Below are 18,429 nucleotides of genomic sequence, written 5' to 3' on the forward strand. Positions count from 1 at the left end.
TGAAGTTTTTGAAAAGAAAAGTAAGGCTGGAGCATTGCTTTCTAAGAGATTAGAGCACTTGTACATTCTGGATAACAAAAATTTCACTAAATACATTTCTTATTTTCACTTATGCCACCAAAAATTTAGTCAAACTAATAGCTTAATCCCTATGCTGGCACAGGACTTTATGGATGATATGTTTGTTGTCACACTCTGTATCTGATTAATTGCAAATCCTATCTCTTGGTTTCCCTACTTTTCTGTTGCTGGTTAAGAGCAGAGGGTCTACTCTAACACATCCAATTTCTATCTTGTGCTGCTTACACTGAAAGTCTCATTTTCTCACCTGATTGACTTGGCTTTGCAAGTAGACTCTTCTGGCATTCAGATCTTCAAAGGGTGATGGTCTTATGTTTGAGCTTCTGTAAGGATCACTGGTGACAACTGTTTCTTGCTGGAAAAGGTGATCTTTCACGAGAGAACCTGAAGTGTCCTTTTCAGCTGTCTAATAGAACAACAGTCAAGTTAGAAGCTTTATCGCAGTTACTATGGATATAGGTATTACCATCAATATGAATGGCAAATCCCTAAACTCAAGTGCACAGAATTAGGGAGTCATGTCAAAATAAGAAATTTAGAAAGCAATTTAAGCTTTACTTTTTTTTTTTTTTAACTTTTGAGAATTTTATACATGAGAACTACTCTTAGATCACCCTACCCTGTCCTCTCCCCCACCTGCAGCTCCTTCCAATGAACAAAAGGACTTTATTAAAAACAACTCAGAAGAAATGGACAGATACTGTCAGAATAGGAATCTAATCATTAAGAAAGCCTTTAATAATACCAAAAATACATCAGATAATGAAACTAGGAGCAAATACAAACAAATATAACAATCTCTGTGTAAGTTACAATAAAAAGCACACAGTAAAAACTGTACTGAGGGTACAGTGAACAGAAACATGGAAAGCAGTAGGCCATGATCTTGCTGAATAAAAAGTTAGCCCGAGTTTGTTGATTTCTTACATGGACTTAAACCATCACAACCCAGCTAAGTAGGGGTAAATGCTCAACTAATGGCAATATTCCAAAATGTCAAAGCAATAATTTCCATAAAATAAATGTTAAGTGAAATTTAGCACACTATAAATGAAGCATCATTCAGATGTTAGAAATGCCCAACAACTGCTGGAGAATACAGGGCATACAATGTGTAATAAAGCAGAAATTACTTATAAATTGTGAGAAGCAAATCAATTATCTCAGACAATCTTAAACCCTAAGTGTTTGCCTATTACACTTTTTGCAGTAAGCTGAAAATTTACAAAGAAAATGTTATTTTTTTAACTGATATGAGGAAAAAGTTTTCTCATTCATTACTGATTCTTCACACACATAAGAAAAATCTAACAACCATTTCCAAAGGCAATTTTGGTAAATACCATTAATTGTTGGGGGCTGGAGAGGTGGCTCAGTGGTTAAGACCACTGGTTGCTCTTCCAGAGGACCTAGGTTCGGTTCCCAGCACCCACCTGGCAGTCAACAATTTTCTGTAACTCCAGTTCCAAGGGATCCCACACCTTCTTCTGGCCTCTGTGGGCATTGCGCGTATGGGTGCACTTACATGTAAGTTAAACACTTATACACATAAAGCAAATTGAAATACTTGTTAGCTATTTAAAAGCACAGATACTGTCAGGCATGGTGGCCACACCTTTAATCCCAATATTTGGGAGGCAGACGCAGGAAGATCTCTGAGATCCAGGCCAACCCAGCTCTATATAGTGGGTTCCAGGTTAGCTGGAGCAAGAGGAAGACCTTGTCTCAAAAAAACAAAACAAATAAAAAAGCACAGATACTTCTGAATTCATAAATTTTATTGTACTTTAGTTTCTAGTAAGGTTATCTTTATTTGAAATTCTAAGTAATCTCAAAAACTCCAAAACACAATTCCTTTCATAACTCTAATTCAAATGATCACGTTATTTTTTTTCTTTGCTGGATTTAAGAAGTGGGCTGAAAAGGTGGTTCGGTGGTTAAGAGCACTGGCTGCTCTTCCAGAGGATCTGGGTTCAGTTCCCAGCACCCACATGGTAGCTAACAACCATCCTCAACTCCAGTTCCAGGGGATCTGATGCCCTCTTCTAGCCTCTGTGGGCATTACATGTCATGAGTACACTTACATACATGCAGGCCAAAACTAAAAAATTTAATTTAAAAAAAGTTTAAATGCTTGGCTAGATGATATCCAACAAGAGAAATTCTTAATTATACCACCAGTGGTTAAGAATTATATGCTCAAATTATGCCAACTTAAAAAACAAATAAAAAATTCCATGATTCTTCAACCCTAACATTTTTATAGTGTTTTCAATGCTTGCTCATATAAGATTCAACCACAATCAACTTTTTCTGTTCAAGAATAAACTAATCCCTTAAATTTTTATTTTATACTTTTCTAAGATTTTTGTCTAGAAACATTATCAGTATGTGGTATTCTCCTTAAGCAACCTCAACACCATTTGAAATGAAAATAGTAAGGAGGGAATAGGAAAATATCAAGAATCAAATATCAAGAAATATCCAGAAATAAATAATAATACAGAAACAAGTTCACTGGCCCGGCTTATGTAACAGAACTAAACTAACATTCCGTTGAAAAGTTTGTTTGACATAAAGACAATTTTTAAGTCTGTAGACACTATTTACTGTCTGTGGTTCTATTTTTGAGACAATATGCAGTAGCTATACAGTTGTTGCTAACTATATAAATCTTCATATAACTTTTTTGGTAAACCCGTTTCCTAGGATTCTAGCCCAAGGTTACATTAAAAATGTAAACAAAAATGTACATGAATTTTGGGTAATAAAACTCAACCTAAAATGTATCAGGAACACTTTAAGGATGGCACTCGGCTGTTTGCAGCATCATGAAATACTTTTTTAGTAACTAAAGCCCATCCATTAACTTAATTCTCAGAAGCCTTGCCTTATTCAAAGTAAAACCTTTTAAAATCAGTACATGAATGAACAATTTGTCTTCTCTGGCCTGAAGATGATTTCAGACAATAAATGCAAATGAATGCCTTTTAAACTATTTTGGCTAGGAAATGACATCTAATCTTTTAAAGATTACAATAAAGGAGTTCTTCCCCAGCCATAGAGCAGATGAGCACTTTCAACTTCTCATCAACTGGGTCTTACTTCTGCCCAGAAACATAAGAGCTAGGATTTTCTTTTTCCTCGTCACACGTCAAGTCTGCTCTAGGGAGAGTTGTGTGGTTTTATTGTCGATTAAGGATACCTGAAAGCTGTAAATGGTCTCCTCTGGCTGGAAAAACATCAGAAACAAGCACAAGCTAGAATTAAGAAAAAACAAACAAAAACCCAGAAACAAACCCCTACAGAATCATAACTGCTTCACCGGAATAGCCAGAAAAGAGACCAACTAAAAGAACATAGTCATTAGGTTTTTTAAAAACACAACTTCAAATTTAACATTTTTCTTTAAAATCCTTTCTTAAGTAACAAGCGTTTGTGATCGGAACTGTACTAAATACGAGAGGTAAAAGGTATAGCAAAGGTAGGATTGTTTTAGGGGTGGGGGGGTTGTGTGTTTTTGAGACAGGGTCTCCCTGTAGCCCCAGCTGGGCTGGAACTCACTATGTAGACCAGGCTGGCCTTGAACTCACAGAGATCTACCTGCCTCTGTCTCCCAAGTGCTGGGATTAAAGGCGTGAGCCACCAAGCCCCACCAAGGTAGGATGTTAACCTGTTCTGAAACCACTCAGAGACACCTGGAGAAGTAGACTTCTTTCTGTTGTCTTGTAGGAACTGAAGATACTGAGCGACTGAAAACAGGAAGATGCTGTGCCAGCAATAATCATATGTCTAGCACAGCTACTGAAGGAATGGGATCTCAAGCATTTTTGAATAAATTAATGAGTATTCAAAATGGAGATTACCACTTTGACATTTAATGCTTTATAGATGTTCATCTAAATTTGACAATGATTACGCCCACTGGCTAAAAAAAATAAGTAATATTTTAAAATTATCTAGCTGTCTTTACAAGTGATGGTCAAAAGTAACTTGTAAGAAGTATCTTACGGGCTAGTAAAATGACTCAGTGGGTAAAAGCCCTTGAGGCAAAGCCTGCCCACCTGAGCTCCAGCTCTCAAACACACAGTGGAAGAACAGACCAGAAAGCTGTCCTCCAACTTCCAGGTGTACCATGACACACCCTCCTATCATGTACACACACATACCAAATAAAGATGCAATATTTAAAAGATTACTTTGTGTTCAAAGTAATCCAAATTTTTTAAATATCAAGTCCATAGGTGAACTAAGTAAGAGATTTAAGGTATTACTTTATTCCTAACAAAGTGGTTAAATAAATTAGAATGCCCTACATCCTCCAATATATCGGAGGAACTGTGCTGTGGAGAGAGAGCTCACCAGTGGGGTCAAGTGCTTGTCAGACAGGCCTGGGGTGAAGATTTGAGTTTAATCTCCAGAATCCATGTTAAAAAAATGGAAAGGAAAGGAAAGGGAAAAAAAAAAAAAAAAGTTGGGCATGGTGGTGTATGCTTGTAATCCCAGAGCTAGAAAAGTATAGACAGGTGCATTTCTGAGGATCACTGGCCGGCCAGGCTAATCTAATCTACCTGGAAAGTTTCAGTACAAAACCCTGTCTCAAAACACGATACACAAGGACAAGAGGACGACATCCACTGTTGACTTCTGACCTCACCGTGACACAAACACACACACAGAAGAATCTTTCTTCAAAATTCTGGCTTATCATGAGATATTGTACAGCACTAGAGCAAATTTAAGTTTTCTTTTGCAATTTTAGTTTGAGACACTGCCTCTTAAAAACTGCCGTCTTTCTAACTCATCTTAAGGAAAAGTTAAAACTCTCTGCTCATGTACTAGTTGCTGCTGTATAAAAAAAATTCACTACAAAACTTGGCAGCTTAAAACATTCATATGTCAGGAATTATTTGAGGCAGGAATTTGGAAACAGCACAGCTGGTTGGTTTTGGCTCAGGAATCCTAAAATTCCAACAGGAAACTTTGTGGGTCTCTTGTGAATCTTACCAGGGCCCACTCTTTTAGATAAAAGGCATGCCCACAAACCTGTGAGGAACGCTTCGCCTTCAAATTCAGCTACGGGATGCATCCTCATGCGTCTTTAAAACCTTACAACTTGAAGGAAAATGTTTTCAAACCCAGTAGGGTCCTGGAATTCCAGCACACGGAAGGCCTCATGAGGCAGGAGGATACAGAGTTTGAGGGTACTACGGGTTATACAGCGAGATCTTGAATAAGGGAGGAGGACAAGGAAGGGGAAGGGGAAGAGGAAGAGGAAGGAGGAGGAAGACGAGAAAGATCAAAGGAACAAGGAAAAGGAAGAAGTGGGGGGGAATCGGAGGCATTCTCTCAGATCATTCTGAAGTAGAATGAAAAAAGGGGTGGGGGGTGGGCACGTTCCTCCAGGCACCACTTTAGCAGGAACGCAAGAACATAGTAGATTGTTCTGGCTTCAGATTCCTCATAAGAGTGCAGTTAAGACATTAGTCACACCTAGTTATCAAAAAGCGTGTTGTGAGTAGACTTCTGCCTGTCCAATGCCTAAGCAATATGGTTACTGACTAGAGACCTCACTTCTGTGCCACATGGGTGTCTTGAATACCATCATTCTATGGCAACCAGGTACTCCCTAGAACAAGTGATCTCCAAAGGAGAGCTGGAGGGGCACTGCAATGTCTCTTATGAGTGAGTTACTCTTGCAAGCGGGGGGAGGGCACACACTGTCACACCACCTACTACATTCTCTTTGTAAGGTAACAGCCTCTAAATTGAATGTCACTCATGTAATGGGGTTTGGGAAATTATATTTCACCAAAGGAAAAAATATTTAAAAACAAAACATGCATTTTCTTTACTAAAACCAAGAATTAAAACATAAAATGTGTTCTTATTGACACTGCATCTGAACGAAAGCCTAGCCTGGCATGGTGGTATCTGCCTATACTCCTAGCACTTGGGAAGCTGAGGCAGAAGCTAAAGGCTAGCCTGCGTTATAATACAGGAAGCCCCCTTCCCCCAACCCCAATGTTAGGCAAAAACTTTTCTAACGCAACTAAGATTTTACATAACTTCTTTGGGAAAACACACAGTATTGGACTGAGGCCACTGGGAGAAACTACTGGGAAGTGTTGGTCGCAAGAAGCCAGCAACAACCATTACCCACACTGCTTTTTGCTAGGTTTCTAGCAGCCTTTTCTCGTTTACTATTCCAGTTGCCTCTATGATAAACAGATCATTCCTTCTTTTTTGGAGTGATAGATTTTTAACCTTTTTTTACTCTATACTGAAGACTTGAAATGTATGGTATGAGCCGTGACTGTGAGTATGCAAAAAACAAGTTTTCTTTCTCTTTTTTTTTTTTTGGAAAAAAAACTACCTTTTCAAACAATTATGTCTTGCAGCAAATTTTCCCTTCACCATTTTATATATAGAAATTAGAATCAGAATCTGAAACCAGATCAGATAAGCATCAACACGATAATCACGAAGACAGTCTTAATATGTGAAAACTATACTTCGTAAAAAGTGAAGTTGTACCAAACATTTTTATCATAAGGGAAGAGTTTTTAAAACATTTCTTCGACTTCTAGTCCCTTACTTTGACTGATAATAAAATAAAATGCAATCATGGAAAATACTTAACTAAAAATGTATCTACTTTATAGAACTACAACAGTTTTTAAAAAATAAAATATATTCTTATACAAATACAATAACTCTCAGACATAAAACAGAAAATGCTAATTAAGAGTACATCTACTTAAAAAATTCAGTTGAAACAAAAAAGACTTATTTTTAAACGTGTGGAAGTAATTAGGACTTTAACCGTTGCTATACATCTCAAATCTTCTAAACAAACTTATCTTCTGATTTTGGAAGTACTAATTTCAAGCAACTATGTACAGAAAACATTTTGCCATCTTTAGGTAAGAATTATTTTAAAAATAGTATGGATGCTATGATCTACATAGGGAGCTCCAGACCAACTGGGGCTACAGGGAAACCCTACATTTTTAAAAGCCATATAGCTCAGTCTCACAGTCTAAAGACAACAAAACTAGAGGATAACAGTTTTTTGTTTCTATTACTCAGTATATTAAGAGAAAATTTGTAAGAATTTTAATGATATTCCCAAATTTACTTTTGCTTCAATTTTTCTCAAGTAATATTAAGCACACTCACAAATAAATTGTAGACCTCTGTTTTGGGTATATAATGAAATCACTGATCAACAAGAAGAACTGTTTCTCTTTTTAAGCCTTTTAGGGAATATCAACAAACTGCTTTGTTGAAAAATGTACCAATCCATGTTTTCTCCAGTGGTGCATCAATCTGTCAATCTCACAAACAGCATGGGAAAGTAGTGAGGCTTTTTTTGTTATGAATATTACCATAAATTTCTTTCTTTGACAGTTTCACACATGAGTATTATATTTGCGTTATTTCAGCCCCTTCCAGCCCCGCCTCCCCAGCAGCATTTTTCAAATTCGTTTGTCACACGGTAACTAAAGCACATTCTCTGCTGATACCAATTAAGCTAAAAACCAAAGGTGTCTATTCTTTGGCAACTTACAATTCCTTTTCTGTGAACTCTTTCTCACCTACCTTTTTAAAGAATATTTTTATTAATTCTTTGAGAATTTCACACAGTATATTTTCATATTTCCCCATTCTTTCCAGATCCACCCCCACCTCCCTATCCAATCAATTTTGTGCCCCCACCAACTCATTAAGTCCAATTTGAGCTGTTCAAATCCTCTTGGGTGTGGAGCCTGCCCTTGAGTGTGGTCGACCTACCAGGGTCAGACCCTTAAGGAAGGTCAACTTTTCCTCCCAGCAGCTTTCAAACACCAAGGACTCCTGAGCTGGGGTAGGACTCTGCATCTGTACCGTCCCCTCCATGCTGGGACTTTTGTCTGACTTGAGCTTGAGCAGTCTCACACATACTGGCATAGTTGGTGTGTCTTGTGTACCTTTTCTTCTGGAAAGTATGGAAGGTTAGTGATGTGAATTTGTCAGTTTGAGTAGTCTACATGTGGTGTGCAGCTGCCTAATAAAATACCAATCTAGACTTTGCCATGAAGGTTATGTTTTACACATGACTGACATTTCCATCAGCAGGCAGTAAGTGAAGGAGACTCCCCCTCAGTATGTGACGCCTCGTCCACACAGTTGAAGACCTGACAAGAAAGCACTGAGGTCTGCCTGGAAATCCAGATCAACACTGCAGCATGCCAGCCTACCTGCCTGCCACATTACCTGCATGCCTGGTCCACAGATTTCAGACTTGATAGCCTACAGTCTTAGGAGCCAATTCCTTAAAAATCAAAACAAATCTCTTTGTACATTGGTTCTGCTTCTCTAGAAAATCTAGGCAAATATGTCTTTGAAATTTTCTTCACAATTTTGCAACTTTTTTATTAAGCCTACTGATATCCTGCAGAGCCTTCTTCTCAAATTCCCTTCAAGCCAAACCACTTACTTGTAAATCATCTTCTGCTCCTTCAGCCTCATTTTTTGATGCTGGACACCCTAGAAAAACAGGTCAAAGTTAATTAGGCATAGAATTTTTGCCTTAGATTTTATTATTAATGGTTACTCGATTGTGTCATTATAGTATTTGAGAAGACTGATCAGAGACTGACTTGTGGATTGCCTAGCAACACATTCAAACACCAGCCACCTGTACTTGCTTTTTTGTTAGAATAATAAAGTGACTATCTCTCCATCATCTGTTGGCTGATTTCCACTTACTTTCTTATTTCTTCTAAATACTCCAACTGCTAACTAAGCAGACGGTGTTACACTCCTTTGGTTGTTTAAGTAATGTCAATTTGATTAATTCAAGTTTCCCAAATTGTCTGACCCAGGAATGACTAGTGTCCACAGGATTTTATTTGCTTCAGTTCAAAAAAAGAGACGTCAAGCTACTATGGGCAGTTAAGGCCCAACTGACTGACTTGTAAGCACTCAGGTCTGAATAGGTCTTCATGGTGCTCACATTAAGGCAAAGTGATCTTCGGCAGCCAAATATCCATGTTTATACTTGAGAGACACAAGCTAGCACAGACAGAGCAGGCATGAAGTGAGAAGAAATTTGGCCTTTGTAAAAGCTCAGTTTATTCTTTTGGTATAAAAGCTAAGTAAAGGAAATTTAACAAGACTGCTCGAAAGTTCAGAGAACAGTGTTAATGATGCTATTTAATGCTTAAAAACAAGAAGACAGGCTGAGTATAACACTATAGTAAACCTGGCTAGAATTGATACATTAAAACCAATCAGTAAAACACTGTGAACCCAATTTACTTGATCCTAGAAAAAATAGTATTCTCTTACAGGGTAAAATAAATTCAAAACTTCAAAATGCATCACTTAAACTTTAGCAGCTATGAATGAGTTTTATCTTTCAAGCACTTGTTTTACAAAACCTAAATAAAAATTAGAATCAACTGTGGATCGTTATAAAATATGCCACAATTAAGCATATTTTCATGCACTATCAAAAAACATTTCATGTTAAACATTTCCATGTTCATGCCTGGTTTTCTCTTACGTAGTTTATTTCTTCACACTTTCTTATAAAATGTAATCTTAAGACTGTAACATTTTGATAGCTACCTTTCAGAAAGTTACTTCTATTAAATAAGGACCTTTTCCTTCTCAATTGGGGGAAAAATCTTAAGTTATTCTCCCCCTATGAAAAGAAATGGGTTTAAATGTGATCTTTTTAAGTGAACACATATTAGGTCTTATATGAAAATAAATTTTCACTATTCAAAATAGCCATCCTTTGACGTAATCATTTTTTTCAGACTAGAAAGACATATAAAAGAACATAGGAGGCTGCAGTCTCTGCCCAATCTCAATAATGAAATTACAAGGAGTCTACATATATTTGATTATTACAAGGTTTCTTTATAAAGCTCATTACAGAGAAAAGGGTGTGTGACATGTAATGACACATACACAAATGCCATACATCACTGTGATTTGGACAGCTTAGATTCACTTTAAAACATGTCTCATCTCAAGGTTGCTGACAGGCTCTTCATAATGATACATTCAAATGGTGTAGACTGAGATTTGATGATAATAAAACAAGCTAAGTAGCCTACCACTTGATCTTTACTTGTGTCAAAGTCTACCACAAAAGTCTACCACATAACACAAAAGCTTGGTAAAGGACAGTAACTACTTAAGTCAGTGTTTCAGAAAAAGAATCTCTAGTACAGCGATATAGTGAATAAATAGATTCAGAAAGTAATCAAGGCGCCTACCTTGAGATATATCCTCTATAGCTCTTCGAATGCCTCGGTCAAAAGCCCTAGCATCAGCAGGACTCTGAAAGGTAAGGCCGAACTTCTTGTCATCGATCTTCCAGTGGTGGAATGTGGGAGTGACCTTATTATAGATGAGGTCTTTTTTAAGCATACATTCCAAAACCACCTGCAAAGAGTCAGACGCCGAAGTTAATAAACATAGGAAATACATTTGACGTAGCTCTTACCTTCAAACAGCTCTGTAAATCAATGAATGTTTTTAAATAAATTGAGTTCTTGAAAGTAATCAAGGGATCAAGAAGACCATACAATGTTTATTATACCATCATTTAAAAGAATGCACATTCCCACACCACATTTCTAGAAGAACATACCTGTAATTATTCTGAGGAAAGGCTGGGGGGGAGGGGCGGGGGGGAAGACAGACACAATGGGAATGGTAACAACAATTCAGCTTTGTAAAATCACCCCACCCCCGTCCCTTAAGGTTCTGAGGAGCTAACCTAGGGCCTTGTGCATGGCAGGCAAGTGTTCTACCATGGACTATATCTCTAGCCAGTCTTTTCTAAATTTGTTAGGCGATCCATTCATATTTGAGGATGGAAGGGTCATAGCAGGTGATCAAATACCTGCTTTGACAATTTCTCAGAGTATTTACTAATGAGGTTATATAATGTCAAAGCTCTAGTTTCCTTATCTTGAAAATATGATAGTAGTATTAAGTATGTCCTAAAATGGAATGACTGATAAGTTTCATGTAATGCGTGGAACAATATACCTTTGTTTATTCATTTTTATTTTGAAATGATTTTCTCTATCAATGATGTAGAAAATTCTTTTTCCCTTTTACTCAGGTGAGTCACATTTGTTTTTACATATTCTCTGCATAGTCTCATGTATAAATTTTTCTGTTTTGTTTCATTTATGTGTGTGCTTTATTTTCACAGTGCTGAAAATTGCATTTAGGGCCTCGCACGTGCTAGACAAGCACTTTATCACTGAGCTTTATCCCAGGCCAACATTTATCCCAGGCCAACATTTTTATTTATTCTATTCTGAATTATCTCGAGGAAGTGGCTATTTTATATTCCACTGCTCTTGAATACTTGAGTATGTTTCTTAAGACACTGCTGTTCCATGGAATCCCAGAACACTGATCAAATTCAATACATTTGACACTGAGACACTTTTATCTCAGTTTTATTCTATATTCCAATTCTGTCTGATAATAATTTTTATGGCATGTTTAAAGACCTTCCAGCACAGGGTCCCTTCTAGGACCACACATTCCATTCAGTCCTTCTGGATGCGGGAAAGCTCTCAGCCTTGCTCATTCCATACATTCACAGCTACTTTCTACGATATCAGTTGTCATTACTACATAAGAAAACCCATCAGCAAATGATCTAATTAATACTAAAACTAAAATAAAGCATCTTAGTTATTTTAAGAGTACTCTATAAGGAAGGAACAATTAAAAACAAACAACTCAGAGGCCACACACCCTACTGAATCCCTTCATGCTCACATGGCCTCAAGCCTCTTGCTTGCTGTCTAATGTCTATTCCTAGTGCTCCCCTCAAGACCAGGAACACCACAGGAGGCGGCACATTTTCTACCGATTTCTGGACCTGGAGCAGCATATAATATAAATTAAATGCTCAAAAACTTCGGTGAAAAGCTGAGTGTACCACTTCTCTCCTCTCTACTCTTCTCACATCACCACAAGCATGTCTTTTCCACGAAACAGAGCAGAAGCCCTCAGATAGCGTCACTATTCACACGTAACTGTGTGGCTGTTTTTTGTTTTTTTTTTAAATAAAAAGTAAAACCTTGCCTGTATTTAATATTATTCGAGAAAAAATTAGGAGCTACCTAGTTGGCTAAAAACAGGATAACAGTAATGGGGAAAAAAGGTAAATTCTGGGAAATCATTAAGATAAGTGGTCTCTCTATACTACTAAGCTAAGAGTTAAAGGAGAGTGCTGAAGAAGGGTGCAAAATTGTTACTTTTCTTGTTGCTGTGACAGAATACCTGGCAAAGGTAACTTCAGAAGGCAGGGTTAATTCTGGGCTTGGTCTGAGCAGGTAAGTCCACTATGATGGGTAAGGAATGGAGGCCAAAGTGAGCTGGCCATCCATTGTGTCCAAATCAGGAGGTAATTAGAAATAATCTAGTGCCATTTCTTCCTCTTTTATCTAATGGGGCTCCAAGACTATGTGATGCTGCCACCCATATTCCAGATGTGTCTTCCTTCCTCCTCAGTTAAACCTCCCTGGAAGTCATTCCAAATCTGGTCAAGTTGACAAACATTAACTGTCACAGGTAGGAAGTGAACATGAATATTGTTTAAAAATTCTTACTATTTATTACGTGTATGGGTGTATTGCCTGAATGTGTATAACTGCACCTGTGTCATGCAGTGCCCATGGATGACAGAAGAGGGCGTCAGTTCCCCTGAACTGGAGTTACAGATGGTTGTTAGCCACCATGTGGGTCCTGGGAATCAAACTCAGGTCCTCTGCAAGAGCAGTCAGTGCTCTTAACCACTGAGTCATCTCTCCAGCCCTGAGCATGAATATTTTTGAGCAAAGTGTCCAAACAAAAGTATTAAGCTATAAAAAGCAGAACAAGGAGAAATACAGCATGTATATTTCTCAGGGACAAAGAAAAATGGTGTAAGAGAAATTTGGTGTAGCAATTTGTTAAGTCTGTGGATCTTTTGCCAAGGCCAGTAGGATCCATCTCATCTCTACACCCTTTACTGTCCAGTTCACTTTTAGGAATTAAGTGAGGTAACACACCAAAAGTAATGGTTAGTGATAACTTGAAAGACTCTAGAATCCCATGGGACATGGGTCCCTGAGCATGCCTGCAGGGAATTACCTTGATTGCTCCATCCTTATTTTGGCGAATTCACTGTTCTCTGCTTCTTGAACGGTGATGAAAATAAAATCAAAACCAGGAAGTACTAAGACGATTTGGACTACCATTAAGATGTTTGATCTATGAGCCACAAATGTAAACCTCAAAAACAGTCTTCAAGATATGAGGAACATTTAAATTAATAATTTGCTCATAATATAAAATATATCTTGACAAAAATTATGGACTATATCATTTAAAAATAACGCAAAAATAACTCTTTAGTAAACATAACTCCTCCTAAATGCAGCCTGAGAATCAGATGACCCTTGGAATCAATAAATAACTATATATAAAAATGTGGGCCTGGGAGTGCTGGGTGGTGAGTGGAAGACTACGCAGTGGCCATGCGTTAGGACCTGGGTCTGAGGGGAACAGAAGGGTGAGAAGAGAGCACAGGGAAGGGAAAGGAAACTCTACGCAGGGGAACTAAGTCAGAATTTTAAAAATGGAATTTCAACACTAAAACCTCAGCAGAAAAGAAAATCAGAAAACAAAGAACTCAATGTCAAACTTGCAGTGTTAGAAATGAGTAACAGGAGCCTGAGATAGAAGAAATCCTTTTTGCTCCACTTCCTTGCCTGTTAGGCTAGGGGTAGAACGCATTCCTGCTGTAGCCAATGCACCATAATGATCTATTCTAGTTCGACTGGCCAAAGAAAACTCCTTCATGCTTACTCTTGTGGCTTTTCCATGCAACCCTATCTTTCTGTCTAAGTGCTCCTTTACTTCCTACAAAATGGAAAATGTCACAGGGCACCCAGGCAAGAATGCACACTAGAAGGGTAAATCAGAAAATTTCCCACAAAGAGTGAGATGTCATGGGACATCCCAGGAAAGGATACATACTATGACAGAATCAGAGAACCCCAACTTGAGAAAGAGGTTACAAAATGAGAGGCTGTACTCTCTGTGTTTAAGCCGTGAAAGAAACACTGAGGAATTGCTTCATTTTAAAGAGTAAAAGAGGCTTAATGGTAAAATGCTATAGGAACTTTCAGAACAAAAGTTTAAGAAAACTATTAGATAGCTGGCAAAATTGGGCCTATAAATTCAAGTACTATATTTAAGCTAAATTCTCTCAATATAATAACGGCTTCTCATAAGAGAAAACACTTAAGTCTTGATCTTAGGAAAAGCAGGCTGAGCATTAAGAGGGTGAAGGCAGGTTATACACAGATCGGGAAAAGTCATGGGGATGATACAGTCAATGTGACAAATGTCAAAAATTGGTAAATTTGGAAAAACAAGGTAGGTAGTATTCTCGCCAACTCTGCAAGGCGGTAACTGAAATGGGAGAAGAGTGAATGAGTAGCCTATTACATGCTAGGATGGAGAAAACAAAAAAGACTGCAAAAGCGCTGTGAACAATGAAGAGCACGATGCCAAGGTTTACAGCCCCTAACCTGAAAACCTAAGTAGAGGACCCCATTTCCGGGGAAACTGTAATACACCAACATTAACTGGAAAGCAGCGTAACACTAGAGACTGCAATTACTAAAGCAAGCAATAAAAAGCAATGCACTGGGTCCCACTGCTCCTCTGCAAAGTGCATCAAGCACTACAGGTCATCCTACAGAGTACAGCCTGTCAAAATGGACCTATATTAGGACCCTGCTCCAACATTCTTGGATATGAGCAACGCTACCCACTTCCTGACCCTTCTCACAGGAGGCAGTGTCTTTAAATGCCTTGCTAGAGCAAATCTAGTAAGCTTAAATAAATTTCTCCTCCCTAAACAGTCTCCATAATTGAGAGAGAACTCATGAAATTCTGACGGACTCTGTCTCAATGACCTTAGAATAGCCATGACATTTTATATGCCAACTTACACAGCAATACATGAATACAAAAACCTCCAGAAACACAAGAATATCCAAAAATAGTAACTGTAGATCTCCAGTGGTTGAGAGCTAAAGACTAAAAGCATACAAAGTATTTTATCAATTAAAAAATATGGTTAAGGCTGGATGTGGTGGCGCACACACCTTTAATCCCAGCACTTGGGAGGCAGAGGCAGGCAGATCTTTGTGAGTTTGAGGCCTGCCTGGTCTACATACTGAGTTCCAGGACAGCTGGGGCTACAGGGAGACCCTGTCTCAAAAAAGACAAAACAAAAAACAAACAAACAAAAAAAAACAGTTAAATTACACAAAGCCAAAACTTTCTATTTCTAGGAACTAAGAAGAACATTCTAAGTCTGTGAATCTAGTGTTAGAAAGAAGAGAATTTAATAATTCACGTTTCTATCTCAAAAGACTGGGGAAAAAGTCAAGAACAGAAAAAGGGAAAAATAAAAAACAAGTAGACAAAGGTAATAAAAGAAAAACTAATGAAACAAAAAGCTGGTTTAAAAAAAGGAAAACCAATGAAATTGAGATATTTCTAGCAAGACTGACAGATTATAAGAGCAAAGACACAAATCAGCAATTGTAGGAATAGGATGAGACAAGACAAACTGCTGATCCTACATCCTTATAAAGAATAACGAGGTGCTGAGACGAACTTCACGATCGTAAATTAGATGACTTTGAAGAATTAGATCAATAGTTAGAAAACCAAAAAACTGCCAAACTCAGCCAAGATGAAACAGATATTCCAAGTAGTCCTGTAATAATTAAAGAAATTTGTGATAATCCCCAGTTTTCAGAAATGAAATATCCACAATGAATTTGCTTTACTGGAGAATTCTACTATTGAGAGAAGAGTTAACACCAATTTCACACAATCTCAGCCAGAAAAGAGAGTAGAAAGAAGCATTTCCCAAAAGAAAAACATGGCTACATAAACTAGACAAAGATAGCACAGAAAACTAAAGAAAACTGAAGTCTAGTATCTCTCATCAACTTAACCGCACAATTCCCCCAGAAGAATTAACAAATAAAAAATATAGTAACATAAAAAGATAGCCATGACCAAGTGGGATTTACTTTGGATACACAAGGCTGGTCCAATACTTAAAGCTCAATCAATGCAAATTATCAATAAGCTGAAGATGTGAACATAGCAACATAAAAAATATTCTTAAAAATTTTAACCCCATTCATGATCAAAATTACCAATAAATTAATAATAAAAATTATCTCAATCTGACAATATCTACAAAAAAATCTTCTAGCTAATATCATATTAAAGAGGAAAGAACATATTCAAGGTTTCTTTTAAAACCTTAAGGGGCTGGAGAGATGGCTCAGAGGTTAAGGGCACTGGCTGCTTTTACAGAGGACCTGGGTTCCATTCCCAGTACGTACTTGGCAGGTAACTAACAACTGTCTAGGGATCTGATGCCCTCTTCTGGCCTCTGTTGGCACTGCACATTCATGGTGCAAGTAAATATAGGCAAAACACTCATGCACATAAAAAAATTAAAACCTTAAATAAGGCAAGGATATCTGCTATTCAACTTAGAACTGGAAGTTCTAGCCCATATAACAAGGAAGAAAAAGAAAGAGCCAACAGTTAAAGAGGAAGAAATAAAATCATTCCTACTTGTTGCTGATACAATGGTCTACATTAAATATCCAAGAGAACCTGCAGAGGCTGTAGATCCCAGGTTCAAGGCTTGCTAAGGCAACTTATCAAGACCCATCTCAAAACTAAAACCAAAGGAGGATTGTGGATGTAGCTCAGTGGTAAAATGCTTACGTAGTATACATGAGGCCAGGCATTAAATTCAGTCTCCAGTATCACATTAAAAAATTTTAGTCAGGCATGGGGGCACATACCTTTACCCAAAACTTGGGAGGCAGAGGCAGGTGGATCTCTGTGAGATAAAGGCCAGCCTGGTCTACATAGCCAATTCCAGGTTGGCTGTGGCTAAGGGAGACCCCCATCTCAAAAAGTGAAACAATTAAAAAGGGTAAACTCTGAAGACACTCAGCAACCTAGGTGAACACTCAGTAAGTTATGCCGGGTGAAAAAAGATAATCCCCAAAGGCTGCTTAGTTATGACTTCATTTTTGTAACACACTGGAAATGACAGAAACAATCCAGAACAGACTGCTGGTTGCCAGGCTAAAAGGGAAGTACATGTGTTTATAAAGTACCCACACAGGAGAGAGGAGTCACTGGACTGCTCTGAATCTTGCCTGTGAGACTTAATAAAACTGTATAGGTCCCAAATATGCCCCCAAATGACCAAGATAAAGTAAGAAACCTGAAGATGGTGGTCTGTATCTGTAGGAATATCCTAGAATTATATAGTAAAAGTTTTTAAAAGCAGCATTGAGAGGCTGGGTAAAGGCTACATAGGCTCTCTTTATTTTTATAGAATTCATTAATCTAAAATTGCTTCAATAAAAAACAATCTATGGCACATGTCTTAATGCAAATTCCATAAAAATTACTACCAAATCTGGTGGCAGAAATATAAAGGTCCTTACACCGACTGAGAAAGGATTATCTCCAAGTAACAGCCAAGAGCACACTTACATGTGCAACATGAGAGCCTTCTTTAAATTCACCAAGAAAATCACAAGATCTTCCATTATCAACACCACCTAACACTACCCAGAAGTTCTAGCTAGTATGGTACGAAAGAAAAATTACAGGAAGAACTCTAAAAGCTACTAGAAATGGTGCAGGAGAGATCCTGATTTGGTCTACTATCTATCCAAAAAGACAAAAAACAAACCCCAGACTTGAATGTGCATAGCTCTAAGGTTAACAAAAATGTTCAACTGCTTACAGTTCTGGGTGAGCAAATACACACACATACACACACACACACACACACACACACACACACACCTGACAGCTAATAAAAGGACTAGTGTAGCAGATGCTGACCTCTCTACATAAAGTTTTAATAATTTTAAAAAGTACATTTACTTAAGAGTTGACAAACCAAGAGTTAAGCAGGAAGCTCTGTGGGACTAAACTGAATCCCTGTAAATCTGTAAGTTGCACCTTCAATGTGGTTTTCTTTGGGGACAAGGCCATATGAGGTGACCAGTTGCCAAATGAGATCATAAAGACAGAGCCTAAACCCCATGTGACTAGTACACTTGGAATGAGAGGGAGAGACAGCAGAGCTCTCTCTAGGCCAGGACTTGGTAAAGGGCCCTCAGCTGAAGCAAAAGCAGACAACACCCTTGAACTTCAACTCTGCTGCATCCTAAACTGCAGAGACTAAGTTTCTGT

General features: G+C 37.9%; 1 protein-coding gene across 1 annotated transcript in view; it reads right to left on the reverse strand.

Annotated features, from left to right (window-relative positions):
- The window catches only part of Spred1 (sprouty related EVH1 domain containing 1), a 76,713-nt gene that overhangs the window by 10,413 nt on the left and 47,871 nt on the right, over positions 1–18,429 (reverse strand). Inside the window, exons 3-5 of the mRNA XM_008825294.2 lie at positions 10,359–10,527; positions 8,564–8,613; positions 329–487 (exon numbers count right to left, since the gene is read on the reverse strand). Of these exons, the coding sequence (XP_008823516.1) occupies positions 329–487; positions 8,564–8,613; positions 10,359–10,527 (378 nt within the window). The remainder of the gene's footprint in view (positions 1–328; positions 488–8,563; positions 8,614–10,358; positions 10,528–18,429) is intronic.

This window comes from Nannospalax galili, unplaced genomic scaffold, assembly GCF_000622305.1.
Source record: "Nannospalax galili isolate Female #2095 unplaced genomic scaffold, S.galili_v1.0 scaffold629, whole genome shotgun sequence".
Taxonomy (NCBI): domain Eukaryota; kingdom Metazoa; phylum Chordata; class Mammalia; order Rodentia; family Spalacidae; genus Nannospalax; species Nannospalax galili.